Source organism: Centroberyx affinis, unplaced genomic scaffold, assembly GCF_046629955.1.
Source record: "Centroberyx affinis isolate AG114_WGS23_722 - 3 ecotype Tasmania unplaced genomic scaffold, CSIRO-AGI_Caff_v1 ptg001409l_1, whole genome shotgun sequence".
In the NCBI taxonomy this organism is placed as follows: Eukaryota; Metazoa; Chordata; class Actinopteri; order Beryciformes; family Berycidae; genus Centroberyx; species Centroberyx affinis.
This window is the reverse complement of record NW_027279889.1, coordinates 22,501-37,537: the sequence shown is the minus strand read 5'-3', so window position 1 is coordinate 37,537 and position 15,037 is coordinate 22,501. Positions and strand designations below refer to the sequence as shown.

At 41.9% G+C, this 15,037-nt stretch overlaps 1 protein-coding gene across 1 annotated transcript in view; it reads left to right on the top strand.

Moving 5' to 3' along the window:
* Window positions 1-145: 145 nt before the first annotated feature.
* tecpr2 (tectonin beta-propeller repeat containing 2) overlaps window positions 146-15,037 on the top strand; it is a 32,896-nt gene continuing 18,004 nt past the window's right edge. The window contains exons 1-10 of the mRNA XM_071526398.1: window positions 146-243; window positions 1,161-1,276; window positions 2,365-2,505; window positions 2,644-2,772; window positions 3,681-3,812; window positions 4,027-4,184; window positions 9,932-10,085; window positions 10,286-10,438; window positions 12,298-12,430; window positions 13,858-14,096. Of these exons, the coding sequence (XP_071382499.1) occupies window positions 1,196-1,276; window positions 2,365-2,505; window positions 2,644-2,772; window positions 3,681-3,812; window positions 4,027-4,184; window positions 9,932-10,085; window positions 10,286-10,438; window positions 12,298-12,430; window positions 13,858-14,096 (1,320 nt within the window). The 5' untranslated portion in view covers window positions 146-243; window positions 1,161-1,195. The remainder of the gene's footprint in view (window positions 244-1,160; window positions 1,277-2,364; window positions 2,506-2,643; window positions 2,773-3,680; window positions 3,813-4,026; window positions 4,185-9,931; window positions 10,086-10,285; window positions 10,439-12,297; window positions 12,431-13,857; window positions 14,097-15,037) is intronic.

The following is a 15,037-nucleotide window of genomic DNA, read 5'->3' as shown; positions in this document are numbered from 1 at the left end:
TGTATAATGTCTTTTTGACTCACTGTTGTTTATTATTTCAGTTATATCCAAACCCATATGTCGATATACAATAAAAGTAAAAACATAACAGGAAGAAGATATGTTTAGTCATCAGGCGCCAGCAGGTGGCGCAGTTTGTTGACATCACAGCATCATGAAACCTGTCAAACAGGGCGATGTCGCTCTCAGATCTAAACTCTTTAACATCTTTAAAATCTGAACAGGATTCTGCAGACAGTGTGTGTAAGTGTTTTACATGCTTGTTCTGCTGCTAATGCTAATGCTAGCCTGCGTGGCTAACACTGAATACAGTTCTGTATATCGTTACAGATGATGCTAGCCTCGGTTGCTTGCTAAACAAGCTAACGTAGTTAACAACACGGATGTTCATGTTATTTACCTTGTTCTGTCTTGCGTTTTGATTGAAGTGTTTGGTGTTTTGGTTTGAAGTTTTCAGCTGTCAGCTTTCAGGCCTGCGTTATCCCCGATAGGAGAACGTCACGCCAAACTCCGTTCAAAAGTCTATTTATAATTGAATGCAGCCTTGCGTATCGACAAACATACTTACCTCTTAATGATAGAAGATCTTTTGCAAATCACCAGGTTCTTCTATTAAATTCGGCATACGTGTGATCTACCAAACAGCACCTTGTTCCAATTAAATCTCAACCTTTACATTTGGTTCACCCTGTGCGCTGCCGCCCTCTACGGCGATGTTTTGGTGCGAGAAGGTTGTTGGAGTAACGGCGTACCAGTTATAAAAAAAATAATGTTTTATTGAAATAAAGGCTTCTTGGTGTATTAGATGTATGCCGAGTTTTCAAGTGTATCCTAACGATTCGTAAAATATCTTAAGTCATGTTTTACGAGGTATGTAGTTTGCCGATAAGCAAGGAAACATTAAACAGCCGCATTTATGAATACAGTTTGGCGTGTCGTTTTCTCCAGTTGACCAGAGAACGCAAGGTGTCGGGCTAGGCCTGCGGTTCAGTATTGCTGTCACAGGGCAGGAAAACACACACGGCTGTATTACTTTACATTTCTCTCTCCTTACATCACTTACAGAAACATACTGTGTTGGTGGATGTTCATCCAGGGAAGAGAGTTTCATCACATTATTTTTCTGTGTTTATATATAAAGGTTTTTAACTGTCTTACAGAACCAGTTTAGCCCAGTCCATCCTCCAGCAGAACCATGGCGACCCATCCCGCCCCGCAGTCGGTTCTGAGGGAGTTCTGCCCGCTCTATTACCTTCTCAACGCCATTCCAGCCAAGGTACTGTCCCACTCTGACAGGTTGAACTCCCAGCTGAGGTGCCGCACGGTTCTGGTTCCACAGCGATACAAACTGAATACGAGGAACACAGAGCTCTCAGACAAATTAATTGTAGTTTTTATATTCCTTCCCCCCACAGTGGAGCATTGGGAAACGTCTGTGGAGTTTCCTCTCCTTTGTCTCCTTTGGTTAAATTTGGCTCTGTGAGAGAGAGAGAGAGAGAGAGAGAGAGAGAGAGAGAGAGAGACTCTCTAGTTTTTATCATACAGATAAAAAGATGAGGGCTGCTCATGTTTGTGTCTCTGAAGTGATTTTCTGTGTTGTTACCACAGCGATAAAAAAAAAATAAAAGTCTTGATGAAGGTGTTGATTGGATATATGATGATGGAGATGATGAAGATTTGATGATGATGATGATGAAGGTAGTGTTGCAGGTGCAAAAGAGTCTCCGCTCTGTCCTGATAATAATAATACTAGTAATCATGATGATGATGATGCTGATGGTGCTGGTTGGATATATTGTTATGATGAAGGTGATGAAGATGAAGGTGAGGATGAAGGTCTTGGTCTTCTTAATAATAATGATGATAATGATGATGCTGAAGGTGTTGGCTGGATATATTGTTACGATGAAGGTAATGATGATGATGAAGGCTCTGGTTGCAGGTGCGGAAGGGTTTCTGCTCCTGGTAATAATAATAATGATGATGATGATGAAGGTGATGATGATGATGATGATGAAGGTGCTGGTTGGATATATTATTATGATGAAGGTGATGATGATGAAGATGATGAAGGCAATGAAAGTCTTGTTACAGGTGCAGAAGGGTTTCTGCTCGCTCCTGGTAGTAATAGTAATAATGATGATGATGATGCCGAAGGTGCCGGTTGGATATATTGTTAAGGTGGTGACGATGATGATGATGATGATGATGAAGGTGATGATAATGATGATGATGAAGGTGTTGTTGCAGGTGCAGAAGGGTTTCCGCTCCCTCCTGGTGATAAAAATAATGATGCTGAAGGTGATAATGATGCTGAAGGTTATGATGATGAAGATGCAGGTGATGATGAAGGTGTCGTTGCAGGTGCAGAAGGGTTTCCGCTCCCTCCTGGTCTACCTGACGGCTCTGGACAGCAGCAGTGAGTACCTGGCGGTCGGCAGCAGCATCGGCATGTTGTACCTGTACTGCCGCCGCCTCAGCCAGATGAACAAGTACAACCTGGAGGTCAGCTTCTTCTTCTGTGGTGGAACCAACACAAACAAAAAAACATCAAACTGAGGAGCTGAAGTCACCTGACTGAAGGTGTGTGTGTGTGTGTGTGTGTGTGTGTGTGTGTGTGTGTGTGTGTGTGTGTGTGTGCAGGGAAAGTGTGATGCGATCACGGCGGTGAAGCTGCTCAGTTGTTTTGACGACCTGGTTGCCGTGGGAACGGCGTCGGGCAGGGTGGCGCTCTTCCAGCTGGTCTCTCCACTTCCTGGTCGCAACAAACAGGTAAGAACAGCAGATTGACAGTATGATGTCACAGTATGATGTCACTGTGTGTGTTTCAGATGGTCGAGCCTCCAGCTGACCTTCTGACTGACATTTCTAGTCTTCTACAAAATGTTTCCTGTTTAATTGCACTTGATTGCAGTTCCTTATCCCATCTCATGTCAGAAGTCACATTATCATTATTATAATTATTTTTATTACTATGGTTATTATTCATTATCTTGTTTGGTTCATCTTATGTCTTCTACTGCTATCTCCTTTCTGCCACTGAGTAACATTGTTCTTCTTGTGTTTTATATATCCAAAATTTTTCAAAAACTTTTTATTTTTATGCTACAAAGTTGCCATGAGCCTAGTCACAAGCATTTCATTGTTCAGAATGACCCCGTGTTATACTGCACATGTGACAATAAAAAAAAATTGACTTTAACTAATTTATTCTCAAATATTTCACTTTTTTCCTCCACATAAAGCCAGCTGCTTCACATCACACACCTCTAGCAGCTTCCTGCAGTAATACTGCATTTATCCACCAGGGGAGTAAAGCCACCAGTCTGCAGCATGGCAGTATTATGTTATCATTATTATTAATAATAATAACAGTAATATATATATTATATTAATAATAAGGTCCTGATATGAAAAAGAGCAGATAACTGCAAGTCATGTGGTGTTTTAACCCTGTCCAGTCCGCCCATACAAAAGTCAGACACACACACACACACACACACACACACACACACACACACTAATGCAGCACAGAGACAGTCTTTCACTTCAACAGAAGGTTTCATGTTCTGATGTTTCTCCTTCTCTCTCTGTCTCTCTGTCACTCTCTCTCTCTCTCTCTCTCTCTCTCTCTCTCTCTCTCTCTCTCTCTCTCTCTCTCTCTCTCTCTCTCTCTGTAGTTGAGGCGTTTTGATGTAGTGGGTCTTCATAAAGGAATGGTCACCTCTCTGGCTTGGAGTCCCAACGGTATGAAGCTGTTTTCTGGGGACGATAAAGGCAGAGTTGTTTTCTCCGCTCTGGACCTGGACCAGGTAACGGAACAACACAACAACAACACTTGAATACATCGGCACAACTCAACAAGACAGTAACACAACACAACAACACTAACATAACAAGGCAACACGCACCAATACATCAGAAAACACAAAGCAACACTATGCAATGCAGTGCAGTGCAGTGTAATTCTGACTGTGTGTGTGTGTGTGTGTGTATGTGTGTGTGTGTGTGTGTGTGTGTGTCCAGGGAGTGTGTAAACCCGTGTTGCTGCTGGAGGAGCCGTCTGGTGTGGTCCAGCTGGAGTACAGCCACAGAATCCTGCTGGTCTCCACACAGCAGAGATCTCTTCTGTTCTGCACACAGGAACAGAAACTACTGCAGCTGGGAACCAAGCCCAGGAAGAGGTACACATACAACATACTACATACTACATAACATACAGTATAACAGAACATACAACATAACATACATCATACAACATAACATACAACATATGACATACAACATATAACATGCTACATAACATACATCATACAACATGGAATGGCCCGAGACTATTAGAAGGGCCGAGTCTGTCACTGCTTTTAAATCACAGTTGAAAACATACTTTTTTAAACTTGCTTTTTCCTAATTGTTTTATTCTCCTTTTCTGTTGGCTTTTATTATTTGAATGTATTTTATTTCTTGTATTTATTTTATGTCATTGTTATGTCATCTTCTGGTGTTCAGCACTTTGTAACTTTGTTAAGAAAAGTGCCATATAAATAAAATTATTATTGTTATTATTATTATTATTATTATTATACGTAACATACAACATACTACATAACATACATCATACAACATACCATACAACATAATATACATCATAACATACAACATACCATACAACACAACATAACATATTACATAACACACAACATACAACAACATATAACACAACATACAACATATGGGAATGGAACTCTAGTTGTGTTGAATGAGACTCTAGTAAGCTAATAGTTGCTAGCTGCTGTCGCCCATCAGCACCAGTATGTTTCCTGTCCCCAGTTTGTCTGCTCAGGTGACCTGAACTGGTCAGGTGACCTGAACTGGTGATAAATGATAAGATAAGATAAGATAAGATAAGATAAGATGGCATTTTATTGATCCTCTTGGGGAAATTCAGGTGCCACAGCAGCAATTGGCGGACAAGACAAGGAAGTGTGTGTCAAGTACAAGGTAATAAAAGAAAATAGGTACTAAAAGAATGATGAAGCCACCTGAGAATGTTTTACATCGTTTGACTCCCTGAACCTCCAGATCATTTTATATCCGGAGACACTGGCCCAATCCCGATGTCCGCACTCACGGACTTTGACGCGCGTTCCCGACAAGTCCGCGAGGCTTCAGGACGTCCCGCTGTGAAATCGATAAATCGGAGAGGGCTCACTGGCGGACTTTATGAGTCCTTTACGCTGACTTTCAGCAAGTCCGCATTTCTGTACACTTTGCTTGAGGGAATTACCCACAGTTCATAGCGTTTATGACGTTAATATTCATGTATGTGGAATTGGATTTCTGCCAATACACCCGATACAAAACGGAAAAAAAACATAATTAAGGAAAAATAACCACAAAAAAAACAATTAACAAGAACTTAGAGAGAAACAGGCATGAAAGGATCAAACTACATGCAAGATACAGTTAAAAGAGAAAACATTGCAAAAACAGAATAAACAGAACATTTGAGAAAAAAGAAAGTTAAGTTTTCCTAAACGTTTAAGAAGGATGTTAGGGTTAGGGTTAGTACCGTTTGCTTTCAACGTGCCTCCTACTGTTTTTTTGTTTTTTTTCATATTTTACATATTGTAATGATGTAGTGCAGGTTAACCTCTAGTAGAATGAAGAGTATTTTCTACATTCATTAGCACAGTATAAACGTTGCAATGTTACAAAACATATACCTAGGGCTATTTAACATTATTCATCAAAATTTTTTCCATTTTAGCTTAATAATGCTGTTTAGACAAAAGTGCAAATGAAGAGTAAATTACAAATTGATTAATTGACGGGCGATAACGTTGTCAAGGCAACACGTGATACCACAAAGTGCTGTCCCATTCCTCCTATACCATTTTGAACCCTCATGACTTCTCGCACTCAGGCTCTACAGCTGCACACACAGGTGACATCAATTAAGTCTGTGAGGGCTCAGGGCCCAGTCCTTAGGGGGGACATTGGGATTGGGCCACTGACTCTGATCACTGTCCCTCCCCATGTGGATAAGTATGGAGTCTTCTGCAGTGATCTCAGTGTTTTACTGCATGTGTCCAAAAGAACTGCACTGTCAAAAAGACTGTTGTCATCTGTCATAAGCGATCACTAAAACACTTCAGTGAGCGAGCCTTTCTGCATGACTTTGCCTCTGTAAAATCTAGAATTAGCCTGATCCCTTCTGTTGAAGATGACTGGAACCTGTTCCATAATTACTTTGGCACAGTTATAAACAAACATGACCACGACTTGGCTGTGTTACTCCACCAGAAACATGTTTCTCACAGACCCAGTGAGAAACAAATGTACTCAGGCTCTTTGAAACGCCAAGTTGCATCTTTCCCTCTGTAGATCTGCAGCTCTGGAAACGTTTTGGGAAACTACGAGACCCATGGAGAAAGGCCCTCTTCTCCCCAGATGCCTAGATCCCTTAATGTTAATGGCAGGATTGAATCACATAAGGCGCGCATGGCAGAACTTTTCAGTCATCATTTCATCCAATCAAGATTTCAAGTTTTTTATTTGACTCAACCCCCTGCCTCAGCCTCCAAGATCCTCAGTAAGTTCACTCTGCCTTCAGTCACAGAGAAATTCAACCCCAAAAAAACATCTGGGACTGACTGGACCATCTCTATTTTAAGATTGCAGCCCCCATAATAGCTGTCACTTCATCACATTTCTTCAATCTGTCCTTCCTTACTTCAGAGATCCCACTGCATGGAAAGCAGCTACTGCCCTTCCTTTATATAAGGAAGATGATCATGTGATCAGGCTGATCCTTAATGTTGAAGGCCAATTTCTATGTTTCTGTGTTTCTCTGTCACCATGCATTCCTAAGGTGATGGAAAACCAACATGAGTTCCATTCCCATGTGATTATATTGATGTCTACAGTGTTCTCTCTGGGTTTCAATCTGGTTTCCACTCTGGTTATTGCTGTATCGCCACAACTGTTATTATTTTAATTTTAATTTTATTTGATAGTTACGATGCAATTTAACATAGTTCCAATACAGAGCATGAAAATGATGTGCTGCACAGAGAGTTTATAGCTATTGCTAATTTTCAACTCTTGTCCCTAGTTGGGCTTTTACATGTACAGTGTAATTAAAATATACAGCTTTCAGTATCATAAAACCACAATACACTACAGATATGGAAATACAATAAAATACACATCACAATACACCAATACACATACACCATACACCAATAGTAATTTAGAGTACAATTAGCTAAAGTACAGAGTACAAATCTGGTTTGCTTTTAGCCGGCACTTAACCTTTGTTGTAAAAGATTTTATATCTGGAATTAATTTGATTTCAGTTGGTAATGTGTTTCAGAGTTGACAGCCCTTTATGGAGAAAGCTGATTGTCCAAATTTAGATCTATGATGTGGTATTTTACAGTTGCCATTCACCATGCTCCTAGTTACTCTGTTACTGTCTTGTCTTTGGATATATCTGGAAAGAGGCTCGGGGGCTCGACTGTTGATACATTTGAAAACTAATTTGAGGTCTATCCGTATTTTAAGGTCCATGATATCACTACTGCTACTGACTCCAAACAATATTGTGCACTATTTTTATTTGTATTACCCTTGCTAAAGCATTTGATACTGTAGACCATTCAATTTTTGTAGACAGACATTTAGGGAGTGCAGACAATTAATATTCTAGGTCAATATTAGATGAATGTAAATATGTTAATATTCCCATTAAAAACTTAGGCCTATAGATTCAAAATGTTATTTTATAATGTTAGGAGAGTGAACTGGTCAAGATGAGCTCTGATAGTCAGACTGCTGGTAGCTGAAGTTCTCCCTCAGTGGATTTGAAAATGGCCAAGAGGTCAGGACGGTTGACCACACAGGTGTCCACTGCTTGCCTGAGTTGTGCAGCACACAAGAGGAAGCTGACACCAGAATGGTGCTGCATGCAATTCACCTCTCTGACAGATATCAAAACATCATCGTGAAAAGCGATGATACAGATGTACTTGTGCTGCTCATTTACTATGTCAGTCGAGGGCTAGGGTTAGGGTTACATGCAAAAAGAACAATATCCTAACCCTAACCCTAACCCTCTATTAAAACTGCTAGGCGGAATTGGGTGGTTTTGACTGGGGTCCCCCAGGACCCCAATACATTGGTATTTTTAAAAAGCACTAATTAAAACAGAAACAGAAAACAATTATATGAAGTCATTAGGAACAAATTGATTGACAAAGTCATGAAAAATTGTAATGATAGATACCTGTGAGATATGGCAAAAAGTATACCTCTGGGGTCTGTGGGTACCCCAGTCGGTAGGATTAAGGTTAATTACAAAATAAATTCAAAATTGGATTTCTCATCCCCACAAACCCCTGAAATGTGGTATTATATATGATTATAGAAGGGTTTGATGTATAATATGTGTATGTAGTGTTAAAGTTGTGTGAACTGTCACAGTTTTAAAATGTGTGAATTTAGTAAAAAGTACTACAGCCTGTACAGTCTGCTGGAGTGAATTGTGACATCACGCACTGTAGGCTGGCTCCATAGGATCCCATTATAAAGGTTGAAAAAAGTATAAAACTTAAACTGTGATTTCTCAAAAAGTACATAAGGTATCAAAAAGCTGAATAAGAGTAATACAGTACTAAAAGTGGTGACCCATTTAAAATTTGAATGGAGTTTCTAGCTTAAAGTATGAAAGAGTAGTTAGAGTTCAAAGTGGGCATGGTTTGAACAGTCCTCCCATAGACTTACATTGTAAAAAAAAAGGCTAAAAAGGTGTTTTTGGTAGGATCATATTTAGGTGATTTTCAAAACTTTCCCTTCATACAATTCCTTAGGACTTTTTTCTCTCTATCAGAACATATTGAGTACACAAAATCCATTGAGTTTGTTTTTGTTGCAATTTGTGGGAGGTCAAGTTACATTATTACTGGGCTAATCTAGTGTCTCAACTTTAACACTCTTCTTCTACCAGAGAGATCAATGGAGAACCAGTGTGAACCAGTGTTAAAGTTGAGCATCTAGTGTCTCAGCCCTCGTCTGTCACTAAGAGGAACCACAAGGCTCCATCCTCAGCCCCACACTATTCTCTGTCTACATCAATAATATTGTATGGTCGGTGACTCATATCAACATCATCTTATCAACCTTTATGCAGATGACACAATCTTGTACTTGGTTGGACCCTACTACAATCCCTTCAGAGCAGTTTATCACACTGCAGGCGGAGGGGATCTGTGATACTCCGGCACCATCACACCCACTAATGCTTCAGTTCTTGAGACGTCGTTCCATACTAATACCTTTGGTTAGACATTATGTCTCCTTCTCCCAACACATAATAAATAAGTAAAGTCTTCAGGCCCAAAACTCAAAGCAAGACTTGGCGTTCTGTACCATAACCATTCCACACTCACTCTCTCTGTCAAGCTTACCCAAAGCATGACCCAAACGACCACGTTATTATTATTATTGGTTATGGTGATGGTATGCAGGCGAGGGTGCTTTTGAGTGGCTTGATGTTTTGTACCACTCGGCTGTGAGGTTTATCACCAATGCTTCCTACTGAACATTGTGATCTGTATGCATCAGTTAACTGGCCCTCTGTAAACACTGCTGGAAAATCCATCACTCTATTTGGAAAACTCCTTGGTCTGGACCACCCCCCTCCTCCCATATGTGTTCGTGGTTAAATAAAATGAATATGCCTGTAGTTGTGTTGAATATGACTGTATTTGTGCTGAATGTGACTGTAGTTGTGTGTTGTTGCAGTAGCAGTTCAGGGAATATTTCCTCCCTGCTCTCTGTAAGCAGAGCAACCTGCAGATGTTTGCTGTAAATGTGACTGTAGTTGTGTCTGTGGTTGTAAATTTGACTGTAGTTCTCTGTGTTTCAGCAGCGGCAGGTTCGGCGCCTGTTTTCTCCCTGCTCTCTGTAAGCAGAGCGACCTGCAGGTCTTCGCTGCTCGACCAGGACTCCGACTCTGGAGGTCCGATGTCAGAGGATTAGTGGAGGACACACGACTGCTGAAACCGCTGTTCAACACACAGGTAGACTGCAGTCCTGCTACTACTACATACTACTAGTACTACTAATACTACTACTGCTACTAGTAATTTCATGAATGCCATTTTCTGTCTGTCTGTCTGTGTCACACTGTCTGTCTGTCTGTCTCTCATCTTCTGTCTGTCTGTCTCTCACACTGTCTGTCTGTCTGTCTGTCTCTCACACTGTCTGTCTGTGTCTCCAGGTTCCTCAGTTTGAGTTGTTTCCTCGTCCTGGTCCAATAGGAGCTTACCGTCCAGCAGACAGACAGCTGGGTCTACTCTGCTGTTTCCTCAGAGAGGGTTGGCTGCTCAGCTGGAACGAATACAGCGTCTATGTCCTAGACTGTATTAACGAGGTACAGCGTCTACGTCCTAGACTGTACTAACGAAGCACAGCATCTATGTCCTAGACTGTATTAATGAGGTACAGTGTCTAGCGTTTTCCCACGGCGCAGCCGAGGGCATCGAGAGGCATATACAGGTCAGGCAGGCAGCAGTTAGTAATGCTTCCTGCGACGACCTTTAGAGGGCAGCTGTCGCTATCAGATGAGCAACGGGAGACGAGCCTCCTGTTGTGAAAACTAGTGAAGTGAAACTTAACATTCCACAATTAGCTCCAAACTCACCAAATGGGATTTGTAAACAGTAACCTGATAATAGTCTGCCCTACAAACTTAACGGTAGGTAACGTTATTACCTTGTGGTATAATGAGCGAATGTGTTTTTTTTAACAAATAGGGTGCAGCACATAGTCGGTTGTATATACATAATCAGTTGTATCAAACACTTTTCAAACAATAAACACAATAACTTGTTTGGGACATTGGGAGAACTGTTGTATAGAGGTCATTGAGAAAAGAATATTGATAACAATTATATGAAAGTTTGCATTTCAAAATTATCATAACATGCTTATATATTTTGGCCCGTGGCTTACTGGTGAGATTACATTTTGGCCCACAGAGCCGAAAACTTTGGGCACCCCTTTCTTAGACTGTATTAAGGAGGTACAGCATAATATCCTAGACTGTATTAATGAGGTACAGTGTCTATGTCCTAGACTGCATTAATGAAGCACGGCGTCTATGTTCTAGACTGTATTAACGAGGTACAGCATAATGTCCTAGACTGTATTAACGAGGTACAGCATCTATGTCCTAGACTGTATTAACGAGGTACAGCATAATGTCCTAGACTGTATTAACGAGGTACAGCATAATGTCCTAGACTGTATTAACGAGGTACAGCGTCTATGTCCTAGACTGTATTAATGAGGTACAGCATAATGTCCTAGACTGTATTAACGAGGTACAGCATAATGTCCTAGACTGTATTAATGAGGTACAGCATAATGTCCTAGACTGTATTAACGAGGTACAGCATAATGTCCTAGACTGTATTAACGAGGTACAGCGTCTATGTCCTAGACTGTATTAATGAGGTACAGCATAATGTCCTAGACTGTATTAACGAGGTACAGCATAATGTCCTAGACTGTATTAATGAGGTACAGCATAATGTCCTAGACTGTATTAACGAGGTACAGCATAATGTCCTAGACTGTATTAATGAGGTACAGCATAATGTCCTAGGCTGTATTAACGAGGTACAGCATAAGGTCCTAGACTGTATTAACGAGGTACAGCATAATGTCCTAGACTGTATTAACGAGGTACAGCATAATGTCCTAGACTGTATTAACGAGGTACAGCATAATGTCCTAGACTGTATTAACGAGGTACAGCATCTATGTCCAAAAATACTTCTGAACTTCTGATCTGTGTCACTACCACTTCAGATTAGACTGGACCTTTTGCTTAACCTTTAACATTTTGGCATTTATTTCCTCCATCATTAAGGGCCTTTTACACGGGAAGCGACAATCGCCTGGTCCTCATTCACTTTCAATGAGAGGTAGGCGGAGTGGGACGTGGGCTCGCTCCCATGAAAAAGTTGCTTTCGTGCTCGTACACGCACACGCCCGCCCGCCCGCACAGCTGGAGTTTAATTGTGTTTAACTTTTGATTTGGCGCGGGATTCTGCCCAGGAGCGGCAGTGCCTCGGAGCAGAGAGGCGAGTTTGCATGCAGCTGTCGCCTCCCGTGTAAAAAGCCCTTTATCCTCCTTCCGTCCATCATCCGCCATTTGTTATTATTGGTTGTGTTAATCTTCATATTTTATTAATATCTCATCAATCCTGTGTATCTTGTGTTGAGGTGATAATTGGAGCACTGGAGAGCAGTGGAGACATCGTGTCGGTGTCTTGTTGTGAGAACGAGATCTTCATCCTGAAAGGAGACCGAGACGTCATCCGCCTGTCCACCAGCCCCGAAGGACTGGCCTCCAACTGTAAGTACTGCTACTAATACTACTACTACTACTGCTGAAAAGCTACTTCTAAAACATAGTACTAAAACATGTCCACCAGTACTGGCCTCTAACTGTAAGTACTATTAGTCATTTAGCAGACGCTTTTGTACAAAGCGACTTACAATATTAATATTAAGAGTAAAATGGGAAGAAGATCGTTACATGTTACAGGTTATTTCAAGTGGGGTCCAGATGAAACCTGCAGAGATGAAAGATTGGTAATGATGATTGGTAACGTTCCACCATTGTGGTGCCAGGGATGGAGCCGGAGTCTGGAACCTGACCATTGATTGTAGATACCTAGGGACAGTTCAATGTTCTGTCCTGTAGGAGAGTACCAGGGTCTTAAATGTGATGCAGCAGAGATGGGAAGCCAGTGAAGAGTGCGGAAGAGAGGAGTGATATGAGAGAATTTTGGTTGGTTGAACATCAGATGGCCTGCAGCGTTCTGAATGCGCTGTAAAGGTCTGATGGCAGAGGGTCGCCCGGCCAGAAGAATGGTGCAGGAATCCAGGAGGGAGAGGACAAGAGCCTGGACCAGGAGCTGAGACGCTTCCCTCATAAGGAACGGGTGTATTTTGTGGACGTTGTAGAGGGAGAACCTACAGGAGCGGGTTGTCGCTGCAATGTGGGCAGAGCAGGACAGCTGGGTGTCCAGGATCACCCCGAGGTTCTTGGCAGTCTGAGAGGGAAACACAGTGGAGTTCACAGTGGTGATGGAGGTCTGTGAGAGGGCAAACTTTCCTCTTTCCCTGGGAGAAAGAGTAGGTCCGTCTTGTCCAGATTGAGCTTCAGGTGGTGCACAGACATCCAAGCGCTGATATCTTTAAGACAGGCAGAGATGTGCTCATCAATTTGTGTTTCTACTACTAATACTGCTAAAAATACTACTACTAAAACATAGTACTAAAACATGTCCACCAGCCCTGATGGACTGGCCTCCAACTGTAAGTACTAAGATAAGATAAGATAGCACTTTATTGATTCCCTTGGGAAAATTCAGGACTACTCCTACTACTACTAAAACATAAAACATAATTATTAATTAATAATTAATAATTAATAATTTTATGTTTTACTCCCTATACCACTTCCAATAATTTTAAATAAAAGTCCTTTGTGCCGGATTGAGTCTCTCTCTGTCTCTCCCTCTCTCTGTGTCTCTCTCTCTCTCTGTCTCTCTGTCTCTGTCTCTTTCGCTTTCTCTGTCTCTCTCTCTGTCTGTCTCTCTCTCTGTCTGTCACTCTCTCTTTCTCTCTGTCTCTCTCTCTCTGTCTCTTTCTCTCTCTGTCTCTCTGTCTCTCTCTCTCTCTGTGTCTCTCTGTCTGTCTCTTTCTCTGTCTCTCTCTCTGTCTCTCTCTATCTCTCTCTGTCTCTCTGCCTCTCTCTCTTTCTCTATCTTCCAGTGTCAGAGCTCTCTTTCCGTCTGTCCTCTCCCTTGACCACGCCCACCGTCCTCCTCCCACCAACCGGATCAGTGGAAACTGCTCAGCCAATCAGAACCATGGCCATCATTGTGGAGGGAGGAGGAGGAAGAGTGGGGGGAGGAGGGGAGAGACAAGGGGGGGAGGGAGAGGAAGAAGAGGATGAGGAGGAAGGAATTGAGGAAGTGGAGGAGGCAGAAGAGCAGGAGGAGCAGGTGGAGGTGAGTGAGGCTCGTTCAAGGACTTTCTGACTCACTGACTCTTTGATTTGCTGACTCACTGACTTGCTGACTCACTGACTTGCTGACTCACTGACTTACCGACTCATCGATTTGCCGACTCACTGACTTGCTGACTCATTGACTCGCTGACTCATTGACTCGCTGACTCACTGATTCGCTGACTCGCTGATTCGCTGACTCGCTGACTCATTGACTTGCTGACTCACTGACTCGCTGATTCGCTGACTCGCTGACTCGCTGACTCATTGACTTGCTGACTCTTTGATTTGCTGACTTACTGACTTGCTGACTGCTGACATGCTGACTCATTGACTTGCTGACTCATTGATTTACTGACTCCCTCACTTGCTGACTCACTGACTCACTGACTTGCTGACTCTTTGATTTGCTGACTTGCTGACTCACTGACTTGCTGACTCTTTGATTTGCTGACTTGCTGACTCACTGACTTGCTGACTCTTTGATTTGCTGACTTGCTGACTCACTGACTTGCTGACTCTTTGATTTGCTGACTTACTGACTTGCTGACTCACTGACTTGCTGACTCATTGATTTGCTGACTTGCTGATTTGCTGACTCACTGACTTGCTGAATCTTTGATTTGCTGACTTACTGACTTGCTGACTCATTGATTTGCTGACTTGCTGATTTGCTGACTCTCTGACTTGCTGACTCACTGACTCATTGATTTGCTTACTTGCTGGCTCGCTGACTTGCTGACTAGCTGGCTCGCTGACTTCAGCAGACTAGTCCTGCACCTTTGTGAACTCATGTTTTCATGCTGAACACTTCAATCCAAGTTCAAGTTTCAAGTTTGTTTATTTCTACAGTCCTTGTAAACTTAAACGTAAATAAACTTTAATTGCATTGAAATTAGGTTATGCTGCTGATTTGTTACTTCGTTATCATAAAAGAAAACT